At 32.4% G+C, this 15,290-nt stretch overlaps 1 protein-coding gene across 1 annotated transcript in view; it reads left to right on the forward strand.

Moving 5' to 3' along the window:
• LOC129218562 (N-lysine methyltransferase KMT5A-like) overlaps positions 1-11,073 on the forward strand; it is a 49,538-nt gene extending 38,465 nt beyond the window's left edge. Inside the window, exons 5-6 of the mRNA XM_054852870.1 lie at positions 1,212-1,462; positions 10,704-11,073. Of these exons, the coding sequence (XP_054708845.1) occupies positions 1,212-1,462; positions 10,704-10,914 (462 nt within the window). The 3' untranslated portion in view covers positions 10,915-11,073. The remainder of the gene's footprint in view (positions 1-1,211; positions 1,463-10,703) is intronic.
• The last annotated feature ends 4,217 nt before the right edge of the window (positions 11,074-15,290 follow it).

Consider the following 15,290-nt stretch of genomic DNA (forward strand, 5'->3'; position numbering starts at 1 on the left):
TGCCCATAGTATAAAATTAAAAGGTCATTTGGTACGCCTGTATGTTTACAAATAATGGATGATGAATTTCTCCCCAATATGCTATGCTCGCTCATTTTATGGTAATTTGCTCGTCCACATTATGGTAACTCGCTCATCCAAGTCATGGTAATTTGCTCGTCCATGTTCTGGTAATTTACTTGTCAGTATTTTGATAATTTTCTATCAAAAAAGTTCTTAAAATTGGAATAGGAAAAGAACAAAAACCAATTTTCGAAAAATCACTTCGAGTTGCACACCCCAAGTCGCTTTAGTAGTTCCCAAGTCACTTCTTTTTAAACTTTCGCTATTAATAAGAGGTTTAGTTTAGCTGTAGGCTATGTTTTGTAATGCAACGGCATTTCTGTTAAACAGTAAGTAGAATAAATAGCATGCACTTATGTTTTTTGTCATATTAAGGACACTTGTTCCTGGATCAAGTCTTCTTGTTTTAAAAGGATCAAGTATACCCAAGTGTACTTTTCAAACATATTTCAAATTACAGCAAAAGAAGCCAAAAATTGGTTATTCCCAAAGTTGTAACATTGTTTTCAAATCTTCTATCATACCATAAAAGCAAAGTGTTGCTAATCTTCTTCAAGAATGCTGGTGACCTCTTTGATCCTCATAAAGCATGCGCAAAACAGACCATTTGACACTTGAGGATGTAAACCTGTCATGGCTGCTCGATAATGTTGTCATTATTAAAATTTTGTATTGTTGCTATTAGGGAGACACCAATAAGCAAATTGGTTGATTACCGATTAATCAGCTGTTGATAATCGGCCGATTAATGATCATATTGATTTTTTTAAGGCTACCAATTCCTCTGTCACTTTTTTTCTTTTCTTTTTGACTTTAAATATAGTTAATAGTTTATTTCTGGATTTTATCAGTTAACAGTTTACAGAATAGTTAACAGTTTATTTATCCATGATCCTTGCCATTTTAATCTCTAATTTTTTCACACCAATGATCAACCTATACAAAATCAGACTGTCAAGCCAATAGAAATACAATCGGTATATTTCTGATGAATGTACGGTGTATGGTCAAAACTGGCAAGTGGTTGAATCTCCTAAAGTCTGAAGCTCTTGACTGTTAGTGTATTTTTTGATCAGATTTTTTTTTTTTTTTTTTTTTTGTGAAATCCAAAGTTCTTTTCTGTAATAAAGTTTATTGGCTCATTTCAGAAAGAGAAGCAAAAATTAATTGAAACGGCTATTTTATCTGCTGATGAAAAAGGATTTGAAGTCAAAGAATTTCCTGAGAAAGGTCGTGGTGTGATTACTACCAAGTTTTTTAAAAAAGGTGAATTTGTTCTTGAATATGATGGTGATTTCATTGATTATTCTGAAGCAAAGAAGAGGGAAGAGTTATATTCTGCCAAAGAAAACACTGGCTGCTATATGTATTATTTTCAATATATGAACAAAACTTATTGGTAAGTTTTCTTTTTAGATTGAAACTTCAATTTTTATGTCAGTTTTTTTATTTAAAAATGAGGAATGTAAACTTTGCGGGGGTTGTACATTTTTAGTCGAGAAGTTGAAGACATATTGCCAATGTTAGATTTTAAATCCACCTGCTTGAAAAATTAATTATTATATAGTTGCGTTTGAATGAGCATTTTAAAAACATTTTTGAACTCAAACATGGAGAATCTATTTTTATCTTGATCCTTCACTTGACAGCTGAAATATAGCTCATACAGGGATCAAAGTCGTCCTATATTTCCTATAAATCCGATATTTCCAAATGAAGTCCTATATTTTTGATACCCCAGAGGAATTCTACACATTATGCATAAGGAGTTATATGACCTTTCATTAAAAGTTATGCCCTGCTTCACCAAAAAAAAAAAAAACTCTTAAAGGGAAAACTAGTGAAATTTACTTGAGTTAGATCCAATGAACGATTTGAAATTTCATATTGGTAAAAAGTTGCCCCGTAGCCCCAAATGTACCTACTACAAAAACAGTTATTCAAGTTAAAAAATGCTAAAGTATCCTGCACTTGGCCTAAAATTTATAATTTTCTTCAAAAAAACTAATATATTTTTCTAGATTTTTTTAAAACATAAGTTAAATGTTTAGAAATTAAAAAGCTGAAAAATATAAACAAAAAAGTAGGTAATTAGCGTTAAGTAAGAAACTTTGCTCTTAGGCAATATTTAAGTCAGTATTCAAAAATATGGGTTTTTCATATTATTTTTCATTTTCCATACATTATTTTATTATTATTCATTTGCAAATGTTGATTTGAAAATGTGTTCGCGAATAATTTTTGAAATTGATTTTTAATATAAATTTAAGTATAATTTTTTGAAAATAAAGAGTAAAAATCAATTTTTTGAAAAAGGCCTCCTGTTGTATACCTTAATATTTTTTAATTTGGTTAAATGTTTTTGTGGACATATGGGGCTATAGGGGCAACACTTTATCAACATGAAATTTCGAATTTCCAAAAATTATTTTTCTCTATTCAGCCTAGTACATAAGTGCTGGTTCACAATTTCAGACTCAAGTTGGCACAGGTTGGAGTTGTTAAAATTATATGAACGTTTTCATAGTTGTTTTGACATGAAAGGAAAAATGTAAGAGGGTGTGCAACTTGAAAAAACGGTTTTCCCCCTTTTTTTTGGATACACCCTAGTGTATACCAATGATGAAGATATTCCTAGCAGTAGAGCAGATAATCCCGTCAATAAGTATTGGAATTTCATCTTTAACCTGAAGGATGAAAAACTGTGCCACCCTAATTTGTCCAAACTTGTTAAGGCCGTCCGTACTTTTTCTCATGGCCAAACTTCCGATGAGAGACGCTTAACAAAAGAATTGGGACTAGTGGCAAACCAAACATGAGTTTAGACACAATTGTTGCTCTCAGAGTGATAAAAGACTTGGTAAAACAGTTATGTTAAATATTGAGGTAAATTTAAAAAAAATGATCTAGTTGTGCAAAGCAGCACGCTTGAAACATAAGGAACAGAATGAAAAAAAATCTGGAAGAAATAAGAATTAAACATATATAACCTAAATCAAATGATGTAACAAAAAAATCTTCTTGGTATAAACTGAAAGGATTTAAGGAAAGCATTAATTCCGCTCTGGCAATCATAGATGAGGGGAATATGAAATTTAAAATTAGGACTCAAACGTAAATGCATGATTGGCATTGAGGCGGGGCATGCAATAATAGACGCTGGTAATACAAAATTTAAAAACTGCTCAGAAAGAGTCAAGCAGTTCTATGTAATTTGTTGCTAAACCATTTTCAATTTAAATTTAAATAAAGTGTTATTTCTCATAATATTATCATTTTTATCGATTTATTTTTTGTGTGTGAGAAATGTAAGTTTTTATATTCTGACAGTAAGGAATCAATAAGGTATGTCTAACAGTTTTTGTATGTATATTTTTTCATCAGTGGCACTAAAAGGTAACTTTTTTATGATAGGTGTGCAGTTTTATAAATCCTATATTTTTCTGAAATGTGTCCTATATATATTTTTTTAAATGTCCTATATTTGGATAGTTCGTCACTTTGATTCCTACTCCTGTTTTTGACAGAAGACTTCCGTTTCTCACTTATCTCTCAATCTTCTGGTCAGAGTACAAAATCTTCATTTTTTTCTCATTTTCCGGCTAATTTGTTTTTCCTATGATTTTTATTCCATTCCACAAAGAATTTACTTATTTTAAAGCTAATAATGGTTCAAAGACAAAATTGTTATTACCTCTAACTAGGCTAGAAACTGCAAAATAGTTCTGCCAAAATGCCTATATCCTTGTGTGTTTGGTCATTGCTCACACTTGCCGATTCTCCAAACAACTAAAAAGACTTTTAGGAAATCTCTGCTTATAGCTCTTTAAATGAATATAGTTTAAATTTACAATGAAAAGAATGTATTTGAATAAGGAAAGGTTTTTTTCCACTAGTATTTATTTTACAGCATGAGTTTATTATTGCAATGGCAATAATAAACTCATGCTGTTGGCAATAATAAACTCTGCTTTTGCATTATTTACAGGAACTGAAATTTTAACATTCAAAACCTGTAAAAATCATTTCCAGAAAGGCAGTTTATGTAATTTTCATATAAAATTTCATTTTTTTGTGTATAAGTAAATTAACAAACTAATACTGAAGTGTTAAATTCTTGTTTAACATCACCAAACGAAAAGCAGATCTATTTATGATTTTAAACAATTATTGAATTATTGTGGGTTAAAAAATAATGCTGTTGCTAGCAATGAAATTTTAATGAGATTTGAAATGCTGGAAACAATTTTTTACGAGCGCAATATTAACTTTATATTGAGTCCCTAATAGAGCATATTTGTTCATCTAAAGAGGAAATCAGATATTCATCATATTTTAATGATTTGTATAATGCTAGAAATTAGAATATTTGTCTAAAAAGTTGAATTTTTAAACCACCAAAATAGTAACAACATCTAATATTGAAATGGTTAAGATATTTGGTTGTAAAAATACTTTTGGCTTATAGATTAGAAATTCTATCAACTTTTTTTACGAAGACATTTTCATAAGATTATACTTCTTAAAATTTCAGTAATTTCTTTTTAGTGACCAGTTATTGCTTGCAAATACATAAAGAAAAAAATTTTGAAAACATACTCTGTTGATAGTTTGAAATGTACCTTCAGTGCAAAAATTTTTTTACTATCTCTTTTCTGAGCTTTTTCTTATCTGTCAGCTTCTAAACTGAACAGATATGTAATTCAGCATATTATTCATTTGCAATTTATCTATTTTTAATTTTTATTATTGCATAGAAGTATAAAATTAGGTATTAAACTTTGTCATTGCTCTATATGTTAAACTTCCACAAATATAACTAGTTATTTCTCTCATTTCTTGCTTTTTTTTGACATCCATACTAAATTTCTTAGTATTGACATACATGTGCTAATGTGAAAAATAAAATCGCTGACAGACTCCTACGTCACCACTGCAGTATGCGCAAAAGAGACTGTTGAACTTCATATTTCCTTTCTTCATGTCAGGAATTTTAATGTGAGCTCTCTCTCTTTTATACATAACATGATATAGGCAGACATGACTGTTGAACTCCATATTTCCTTCCTTCTAAAGGTCAAGATTCACGGTCGCCACTCGCCACGTGACGACCTAGTTTGAAAAAGTGGCAACCTAAAAAAGCATCCTCAGTCGCCATTTCCCCCCTGTTGTTCCTAAGAAAAAAAAATCTTGGGATGAACAGGAATTATGCACAAACCCAAGAGGGTGGAAGAAAACAAATCGGTTTTTAAGCATATGCCTGAGGATAAACACATCAAGGAAGATCATCTTTTGACCAGAACGGCAATACTTTTCAGTTACGTGTGAAACATAGAAGCCATTTTTGGTCACTAACAAGATGGAAGTAGGCAAAGAACTTAAGTGCAAAAATAAAGCAGAATTTGATGTTTATTCAAATGAAAACTAATGAAAATAACGCAAAATGTGCTGTAAAGCATGTTATTTATTTATTTTTTATTATTTAATAGTTTTCTCAAGAAATGAAAAATTTTGTATTTAAAATTTCATCTTATCCTTATTGCATTGGACGCTAAAGTGCTAAAAGCTATAACAGTTAGATTAAATTGATGTTTAATGAAAATTTTACATTTTATAATTATTTTTACGCTACAAATTCAAAAACCTAAATCTTAATTTTTAGCGCAGTCTCCATATTTGGTCAATTCCAAGATGGAAGTAGACAAGATTCTTTAAGTGTTCCAAAAATAGAATTGGATGTCTATTGCAATACAATGCGAACTATTGAACATTCCGCAAAATGTGCCATATTTCTTCCCCCTGGATAATTATTTTTTTGAAAAATGCAAAATTTTTTCCTTCCAATTTTATCTTCAGAATATTATTTTATCTGTATTGCTTTAGACGCTAATGTGCTAAAACTGACTCTTTCATCTAAATTATTGTTTTTTCAGGATTTTTAATTATTAAAATTACTTTCATATCTTAAATATTTCACATAGTTGCCTTGTTTGGTCATTCGCAAGATAGAAGCAGACAAGACTATTTAATTGCTTAAGTTTCCAAAAACAGAATTGGATGTCTATCTCAGTGCAAAGTACTGAAAATAACATAAAAAGGGCCAGAAACATGTAATCTTGTAAAGTTCTACTTATTTGTTTTTTCATGGAAGTAGTAAAAACTCCTCTCCCACCTCCCCTCCTCGGCAACAGTGGTGGCCACCAAGTTTTTTGGGTCTAGTGGCCACTGGCCACTTAGAAATTTTCTCAATCTTGACCTTTACTTCCTTCATGTCAGGAATTTTAATATGAGCTCTCTCTCTCTTTTAAACATAACATGATATAGGCAAACATGAAAAATAAATGTCTATAAACCTGTGATTCTGCATTAACAGGGTGATGGAAAACTTCAGATTGCGTACTTGAAATCAGCATCAAAACACCAACATATTACATGTGCTAAAATCATTTCAGTTTAAACACAACAATAAGTTAATTTAAAGGTATATTTCTTTATTTTATTTTGTTTTATTTATTTTTATTTTTATTTTTTTTTTTTTTTTTTTTTTTTTTTGAGATCTGAACAAGATATTGCAGTGTTTATATTGAAAAAACATTCATGGACAGAATCTATACAGTTATTTCTCAACTACTTGTAGTCTTGTCATTAATAGGTTTCTCATACTTGTGAGAAGTTTTTGAAGTAAAAAACTAAATTCATTTACTTTAAAACCGCTGTTACAGTTCTTAATGTGTACTGTATTGATGTTGCTTTAAAGCAGGGCTCTCCAAACTACGGAAATTGGTTTTCGATTTCCAAGTGTAAAATAAAATTCAGAAAAATAGCATTTTCTTTGTTTTATGTGAGATTACGAGAATTCAAAGAACTAGATGAATGACTAAATGATGCAAAAGAAAGTATCTCTAACATTTATTTTAATTTTTTAAAAATGTACTGGTATAATGTGAATTTTATTAAAAATATTTGCAAATAAACATTATGTGTATCAAGTAATAATAATAATAATAACTTCAAAAAATGCATCAAAAGAAATGTTGTTTTTTTTTCTTTTTTTTTTTTGCTTGCCACAAAAAATCTTTCAATCTGGCTAAACATTTGTGGCTCATTTTTTGTAGAAATATCCAGTTGAAGACATTAATATAGTACTTACATTAATATATTTCTAGTAGTTTCAGACAAATATCATCTTTAATCGGTCATGCGTATGACGGCGACGGTCCATGTGGTTTCATTAACGTAAATCCTCTTATCTGAAAAAATATCGATGCATAAAATCAATGCATAGAAAACCAGTTCCTAGACACAAATAGTTACTATACATATGTAACAAACAAATGAAATTATTGATGTTGGATTTAGGCTTGATTTCTAAACTATTTCTCTTCAAACATATGCTCATTTCAATGATGACTAAAATAAATGTGAACAAGGAGTTTAGGTATTCAATTGTTAATTGAGATGAAATGATAATTTCATATCTCCCAGACAGCTGTGGGTGCTTCGATAAATTTTTATTGAATCTAACTTTCAAGATAAGTTTTACTGATGAGGCAAAAAACTATTTACCATTGTAGCAGGCAAAAGAAGAAAATATCTTGCAGTTATAAGTGGATTATTGTATGCCATTTGCATACTTGTTCTGACGGATAATAGTTTGACAGTTTTATCTATGTCATAATAAGCACTTTTGTCATTGATAGTAGAAAGAAAAGCCAGCTGCTTTCTATTAAAAATTAGATTCATTGTGGCAAATGTTGTTTAACTGACAATTTTTATTTTGGAAGGAAAAGTTATAACTAAAATAGAAGAGTTTCACTACCAAAGAAATCCTTTTGTTTCAAAGAACGTTGCTGCAGGGCTGTTGAAATAAATGTGGTCATTTCATCAAATATAGTCATTTCATCAAATATACTTATTCGTGGATAAAACAAATTTCCTCAAACTCATAGCCCAATCTCAAATGCTATTGTGAATTAGACGACATGGTCTTCTGCCCATATCTTTAAACTCAGTATGTTCTCTAAGTCATGCTGACATGATAGGTTTTCTAGAAACTTTAGAGCTATTTTTTCCTATATCATGTATGGAGAGGAAAATTCAACACAATAACTAAGGAAACATTTCAGCAAGTACTTCATAAACATGCTTTTGAGAAAATGAAACACGAAAGAAATTGTTAATCTTGCTAAGCTTACAATAAAAAGACGTAACTAATGAAATTTTACCTTAGTTCAAGTTACTCTAGCAACAAAAATGCACTGATTCCAATGATTAAAATTTAGTAGCATCTAAAAGACACTTCAATATGTTATGTTAAACAAAATTTGAGTAAATTTGGAGCATTCCCTCATGTTCAAAAAAACATCTAAAACAGAGGAAAAAATAAAATTTTCGGAAATTTTTGATTTTTTAAAGTAGGATTTCATCATCAAGAAATTCACAAACAATTACTAAATTAGAGCAAATAGTTAGTTATAGATAGTATTTCAATCTGAATCATTTTTACTGTTATTTTTTCATTAGAAGAGCTAGAAGAGTGATTTGAAATCTTAAGTAAGTTGGCAAAATTTCAATCTTTGTTAATATCTCAGATTCAAAAAAAGATCTGAATAAATTTTACTTTGCTCTTTCCCAATAGAGATTTGCTTATAGAATGTGGAAATAGTTATGTTTTAAGTGTACATTTATAACTTATAGAGTTATCGAGTCACAACTGGCTGCAATGAACGCTGAAAATTTAGGCTTAGCATAAGCATCAACTTATAATTTCAATAACAATGCAACAAACTGTTTTTAAACTTCCATACTTTGCATTCCCTCACAGATATGCATGGTTTACCTAAATAAAAATTTTCATTGAAATCTGTGACATGTCAGCCACAACTGATTTGCTCAGTTTGCATGGAATGACCCTGTGGCAAGATGTAATTCATGCATATACTTCTATTTTTTGAGCATATATATTAACCTTTAGGAAGGGAAGTTCATCACAAATTATTTTTGACAGTTAAGTAGTCAAGTTATACATCGCCAGCTCAGTCAATTCCAGCCGAGGACTGCAGTTTCGTGCTTATTAGCACTGATCAGCCCGGCATAGGATTAACTGAGCTGGAGGTGGAAAACCTCTTAAGGAAGCCAAGAGTGCCAAACAAACTGGTAGCAATATAGAATTAGCACTGATCAGATAAGTGACCGAAACAATGGTTTGGTTCAACTCGAGTATTGCAGGCAAGGCAGGTATATTCAGTAAGTTACCGCCCTATAGCCAGGGCTAAGGCAGAAATACATCGCCATCTCAGTCAATTCCAGCCGAGGACTGTAGTTTAGTACTTATTAGCACTCATCAGTCCGGCATAGGATTAACTGAGCTGGAGATGGAAAACCTCTTAAGGAAGCCAGGAGTGCCAAACAAACTGGTAGCCAATATAGAATAGCACTGACCAGACGAGTGACCGAAACAATGGTTCGGTTCAACTCAAATATTGCAGGCTAGGCAGGTATATTCAGTAAGTTACCACCCTATAGCCAGGGCTAAGGCAGAAATACATCGCCAGCTCAGTCAATTCCAGGCGAGGACTGCAGTTTCGTGCTTATTAGCACTCATCAGCCCGGCATAGGATTAACAGAGCTGGAGGTGGAAAACCTCTTAAGGAAGCCAAGAGTGCCAAACAAACTGGTAGCAATATAGAATTAGCACTGACCAGACAAGTGACCGAAACAATGGTTCGGTTCAACTCAAATATTGCAGGCAAGGCAGGTATATTCAGTAAGTTACCACCCTATAGCCAGGGCTATATTAGCTACCAGTTTGTTTGGCACTCTTGACTTTCTTAAGAGGTTTTCCACCTCCAGCTCAGTTAATCCTATGCCGGGCTGATGAGTGCTAATAAGCACGAAACTGCAGTCCTCGGCTGGAATTGACTGAGCTGGCGATGTATTTCTGCCTTAGCCCTGGCTATAGGCCAGTAACTTACTGAATATACCTGCCTTGCCTGCAATATTAAGTTGAACCGAACCATTGTTTCGGTTACTCGTCTGGTCAGTGCTAATTCTATATTTGCTACCAGTTTGTTTGGCACTCTTGGCTTCCTTAAGAGGTTTTTTCACCTCCAGCTCAGTTAATCCTATGCCGGGCTGATGAGTGCTAATAAGCATGAAACTGCAGTCCTCTGCTGGAATTGACTGAGCTGGCAATGTATTTCTGCCTTAGCCTTGGCTATAGGGCGGGTAACTTACTGAATAGTCAAGTTATAGTTTATGTGTTCAATGTATTGGAGGCCCTGTTAATATTTTCATTATGAATCTTTTATATTTAATAGTTTCAATTTATTTATGAGAAAAAAATGGCACAATCCAGACTCAAATTTAAATTTAGGAAAGACCAATAACGTGACTAGATCTTTGGTTTAGAGGTAGAAATTATTAAATTTAGAATAGTATTTTGACATGTTTTCTTGATAGGCTATTCAATAGATTTATAAATGACTAATGAAGATCAATTTGTTTTTTAAATTAATGGTAATGTGTAACTTTATTTATGAAGACAATTTCCCATACATAACTGAATGTTATGTATCATTACTGTTTTAACAAAAATTTATTTCATTTTCATTTTTTTTTTTTTTTACAAAATATTTCAGCATTGATGCAACCAAAGAATCTGGTAGATTAGGACGACTAATAAATCACAGCAAGAAAGGTAATTTAAAGACTGAACCAGTTTTAGTTCAAAAAAGACCACATCTTGTACTTTTTGCATCTCGTGACATTGATCCAGGGGAGGAGTTGTTGTATGATTATGGAGACCGGAGTAAAAAGTCATTGATATCACATCCATGGTTAGCTTTGTAGCAGAATGAAATGTATCAATTTTAAATACCAAAGAACTTTCACCTTTCACCACATTAGTTTTATATATTGTAAAGTTTAACTTTTAAACCATTGTAGCATTTATTCAATTCATTATCATGATCCTTTTTACACAACATTGTTTTATCATTTTCAATAAAATATTTTCTACACATGTCTGTATTTTCTTTTCCTTTTTTTGGAGGAGTTGAGGTGCAAAAGTTTCATGTTTGTAAAGTGCAGCTAAAGTCTCTTATTGCCAGCTAGTATGGTTAAAACAATGCCATACATATATTACATATTTGTCTAAAACTATCATTCTTACCTAAATCAACTATGTCAACATGCAATTTGCTACATTGTTTTCAAGAGTCTATGGTTGGATTTTAAGGTATTGTATAACTTACAAGTCATTGTTAATATTCATATTAACATTTTAGCAGTTCTTGTTTTTATAGAGTTTAGCCACACTTAATTTTGTATATAAATGCATTTTTTCACAAAGAAATATCACAAAAGGAAAAAAAATCAAGTGTTTTTATGGAATTGTTGAGCTTAAAAGCTTTTATTAGATTATTAAAACCTGCTTCATTAAAATTTGAATTGAAAATGAAAAAAAAAACTTTTAAACTTGTTCTTCTTTCCACCTTGCCATCTGTGTGTATAAACCCTGGGGCGGATGATCAAATTGGATTTGGAACCAATTGTACACAAATGTTATGCCACATCCATAATTTGCGTTGTATTGTGCTTGTCTAGCAGGGAAAATAGCTAGAAAATTACCTGAATCATTTTATTGGGAGTAGTTGAGATGTTTTTATTCAATGCAAAGCAGGTGTGTGTCATAATATTAAGTTCTGTACTTTAGATGGGTATCAAGAATCCATGTGGAATTTAATCAGTGCTGACTTGCTCTTGTTTACTATAACTAATCAGAGATTAGTTTGGAAACCTAGTGTTATGCGTTTTTTATGGCAGCGGGCTTTAGTCGCTGGGATCCCATGCCGTACACGGAATAAATGATTTTAGCCATGTATTGATAATATTTTTAGAAGTTATATGTTTCAAAGGTTTGCAGGGAACCACATGTTCACTGGATAAAAGAGCTTATTTTGTAATGTCTTTACATTGATGTTTCGGGCTTAGACCTTGAAAGTTTGGAAACTCAGTTCATTGGAAGTGCACAGAAACATTGAATGTCAACTTGGTACGTGTGTCTACCAACTTCAATCTATTTCCTGGCGTCTTAGGACAGATGGACTTTGAGTTTCTTTAAGGAGATGACATTTTAACACACCCCTTGACAAAGCCCGAGCGACTAAAAGAAGTACCTTTGCTATTTTTTTTAGAATGAAAACCTTTCAGAAGCCAGGTTACACTGAATTTGCCTATTAAATTTGTGAAATAAATTCTCTGTCACCTAAAATATTTTCCTGCCTCCTAAGGATTTACCTTTTTTTTTCTGTTTCTGTGTATATTTATTTTGAGTTGAATTTGTTTATTTCTTCTGTACTTGCAAAACTTCATTCTTCTTAGTAAATGCAATGTAGTATATTGCACATGTTCTGTGCTTTACTAAAAGTTGTGCAGTCCCCTACCAGTAATCAGCTTACCCAAGCCAATGTGCAAGCATGTGCTCTACAATGCCGGACAAAAAAAAAAAAAGAACCTAGTACATCGCTAATGGGGCAGGTGCGGACTGGTCCAAAAAATTTTATGTGGAAAAATATTTTGCCAGCTCTACCCAAAAATTTTTGGCTGTATTTTTCCGAACCCAAAAAATGTCTAATGGGGTTTTTCATTTAAAAAAAAAAAGTTTTTACGAAGACTACGTGTCTTTAACCCCCCACCTCCTCCCGTTTTGTAGAATGGACAACTTTTTTCTGGCTGGCAAAAGAGGCCATACATTTGGCTCTCTGTTTAACGACGACTTAACACGGTCCCAGATGGTCCGCTATAGTGTTAAAAGCATTTTATTTAAGGACGCTTTCTACTTCAGGATGATTTTTTGAAAGTCGTGAACAAAGAGCGAACTGTATTTAGTTTTTGTTTAAAGTCATGCTTTTACTGTTTTGTTCGTTTTTAATGTATATTGCCCTCAGAGTGAAGATGGGTAGAGACTGCATTCCACTTTGAAATTGTGAGGAAGCTGCTGCTACCATGCGTCACGTGGGGAGCATCCAACTTCTTGCTCCTTGGCACCCTAAATTTATTAGCGAGTGTTTGCATGCGATAGGCAGCAAATTTTAATCTTTCCGATTCTTGAAATCTTGTTAAGATTACTTGCAAGGGGCCATTCATTAATTACATAAGGGTCCCGAGGGGGTGGGATTAGAAAAATCTCTACATACACTTACTTTGGGGGGTGGGAGAGCAAACCCTTTCATACGTAATATTTTCCAAGTCTGTATTTTACATTAGAAATCAGGCGATCAAGTGGTTTGCAGGGATCATATTTCATTTGCGTCTGGAAGGAAAAAACATATTAGGATGAGCTGTTTTTTACTTAATCTTATACATAAAGCATTTTGTATAGTTTTTAAGTAAATGCAGACCCCACCCCCTTCACCCAAGTTAGATAAAGTGACAAAAACATTTTAATTTAACAGGGTGACCTTAGTTACAGTAAAATCATTCGCTCTGACTTTTTCCTGCCCACCAAAAATATTTTCCTCAATTTCTTTTACGGCCTAGTTTCTCACTCTTTTCTTCCTAGCTACTTTAATACGCTTATCTGTTGCACTTTTTCAGGAAAATATTGAATACAGCCAAACCTCATTATCGCGACACCCGGATTTTACGACACTCTGGGTGTCACGTCACTTTTTGAAAGTCCCGAACTTATGCCGTATTATTTTCATATTGAATGGCTCCGGATTTTAAGACAGATTTTTCGGTGCAACTCCGGTTACGACGACGCTTCGAGCTGCGCAGACTAGATCAAAAATTTCTTTGAAATTGACAAATTTTCAGTAAAATAATGAAAACACCTGGAAATGTTTGTTGTACGAACTTCGGACTCTGACAAGAGATTTGACCAGACATGACACCTCAAGAATGGCGGAGGGCGAGTAGATAAGTTCTGAAAGATACGAGTTTCAGGTTTTGACAAGTTGAGGGACAATAGAAAGGAATTCAAAGCAGGTGGATTGTAATACTGGAAGAGGGAAACAACAGGAGAAGAGAAAAACCATAGCTACCTGAAGCTGTAGGTGGTCACTACAAGCTTCTGCCATGAGGGAAAAAGAGATAAGAGCTACTCATTAGATTGAAAAGGGACACATAACTCTCAAGTGGATAAAAGAATTACTAAGGGTTTTTTTACCTTCGAAAGGTGGGGCTTATCCGTTAAAATCTAAGCAAATTGTGAACAAAAGTGAAGAGTCTTGAATTGGTTTTTCCTTGCTGATAACTTCGTGGAAAGGAGAAGCGTTAAAAATGTTATTCAAAAGTTTAGCAAACACTTACTGGAAAGTATTTTAGAATTGGGGGCAGGGGGAGGGAGAGAGTAAAGTTTTTTAAAATAATTTTTGTTACATCTACCAATAATTCAAATTGTCATTAGTTTAATCTAATTAAAAACATATAAACGCTATTAATTTCTTCATTAATTCTAATTTTTTGTTAACTAATGTTTAATTACGAATTTTTAAACTATTTCGGTTATGACGTCGCTCCGGGTATGACGACATTTTGTTGACAGTCCCAAAGGTGTCTTGATAACGAGGTTCAACTAATTATATCCCAAAACGAACGGTAATTACATGGAATAGGTCTGCTGTTTCGATCCGGGTAAAACGAATTTACATGATTCATTTGTTTTATTTAATAAAAAGGAAAAATTTCTTGAAAAAAAACGAAGATTAAAATTAAGTACTACTTTCTTAGATCACCAAAGATAATTTAAACATTTTTAAAATCTTAAAGCTCCCTCAAAGTCACCAAATGTCATGTTAAAATAGTTGATTTCAAGACTTCAACTTTGAAAGTTTTGAGCGATATTTATTAGCAACATTTATCAAAAATGCAGGAACACACCCGATTGTTGTTTGGAAATCATTGAGATATCAGGAATTTCCTCCCCCCCCCCCCCCCCACCAGTACACACCGTTAAAAATCATGACATTTCTACCAGCGATAGCGGAAGGAGGACAGCATTCACTTTTTTGTTTTAACACGTGTTTGCCTTTTAATATCCGGAAAACCTTACTTTCATTTAAAAAGCTTCATAAACATGCATTTAGTTAAAAAAAAAACATAATTATTCCAAAATTAAGGTACTTAAAACATATATTTAGAATTCAAATTTGTGTGTACTCTATAGCATTTATTATATTTGCTTATATCATCGAATGAATACTACAACTTGGTAACTGAAA

Source organism: Uloborus diversus, chromosome 3 (assembly GCF_026930045.1).
Source record: "Uloborus diversus isolate 005 chromosome 3, Udiv.v.3.1, whole genome shotgun sequence".
Classification (NCBI taxonomy): Eukaryota; Metazoa; Arthropoda; class Arachnida; order Araneae; family Uloboridae; genus Uloborus; species Uloborus diversus.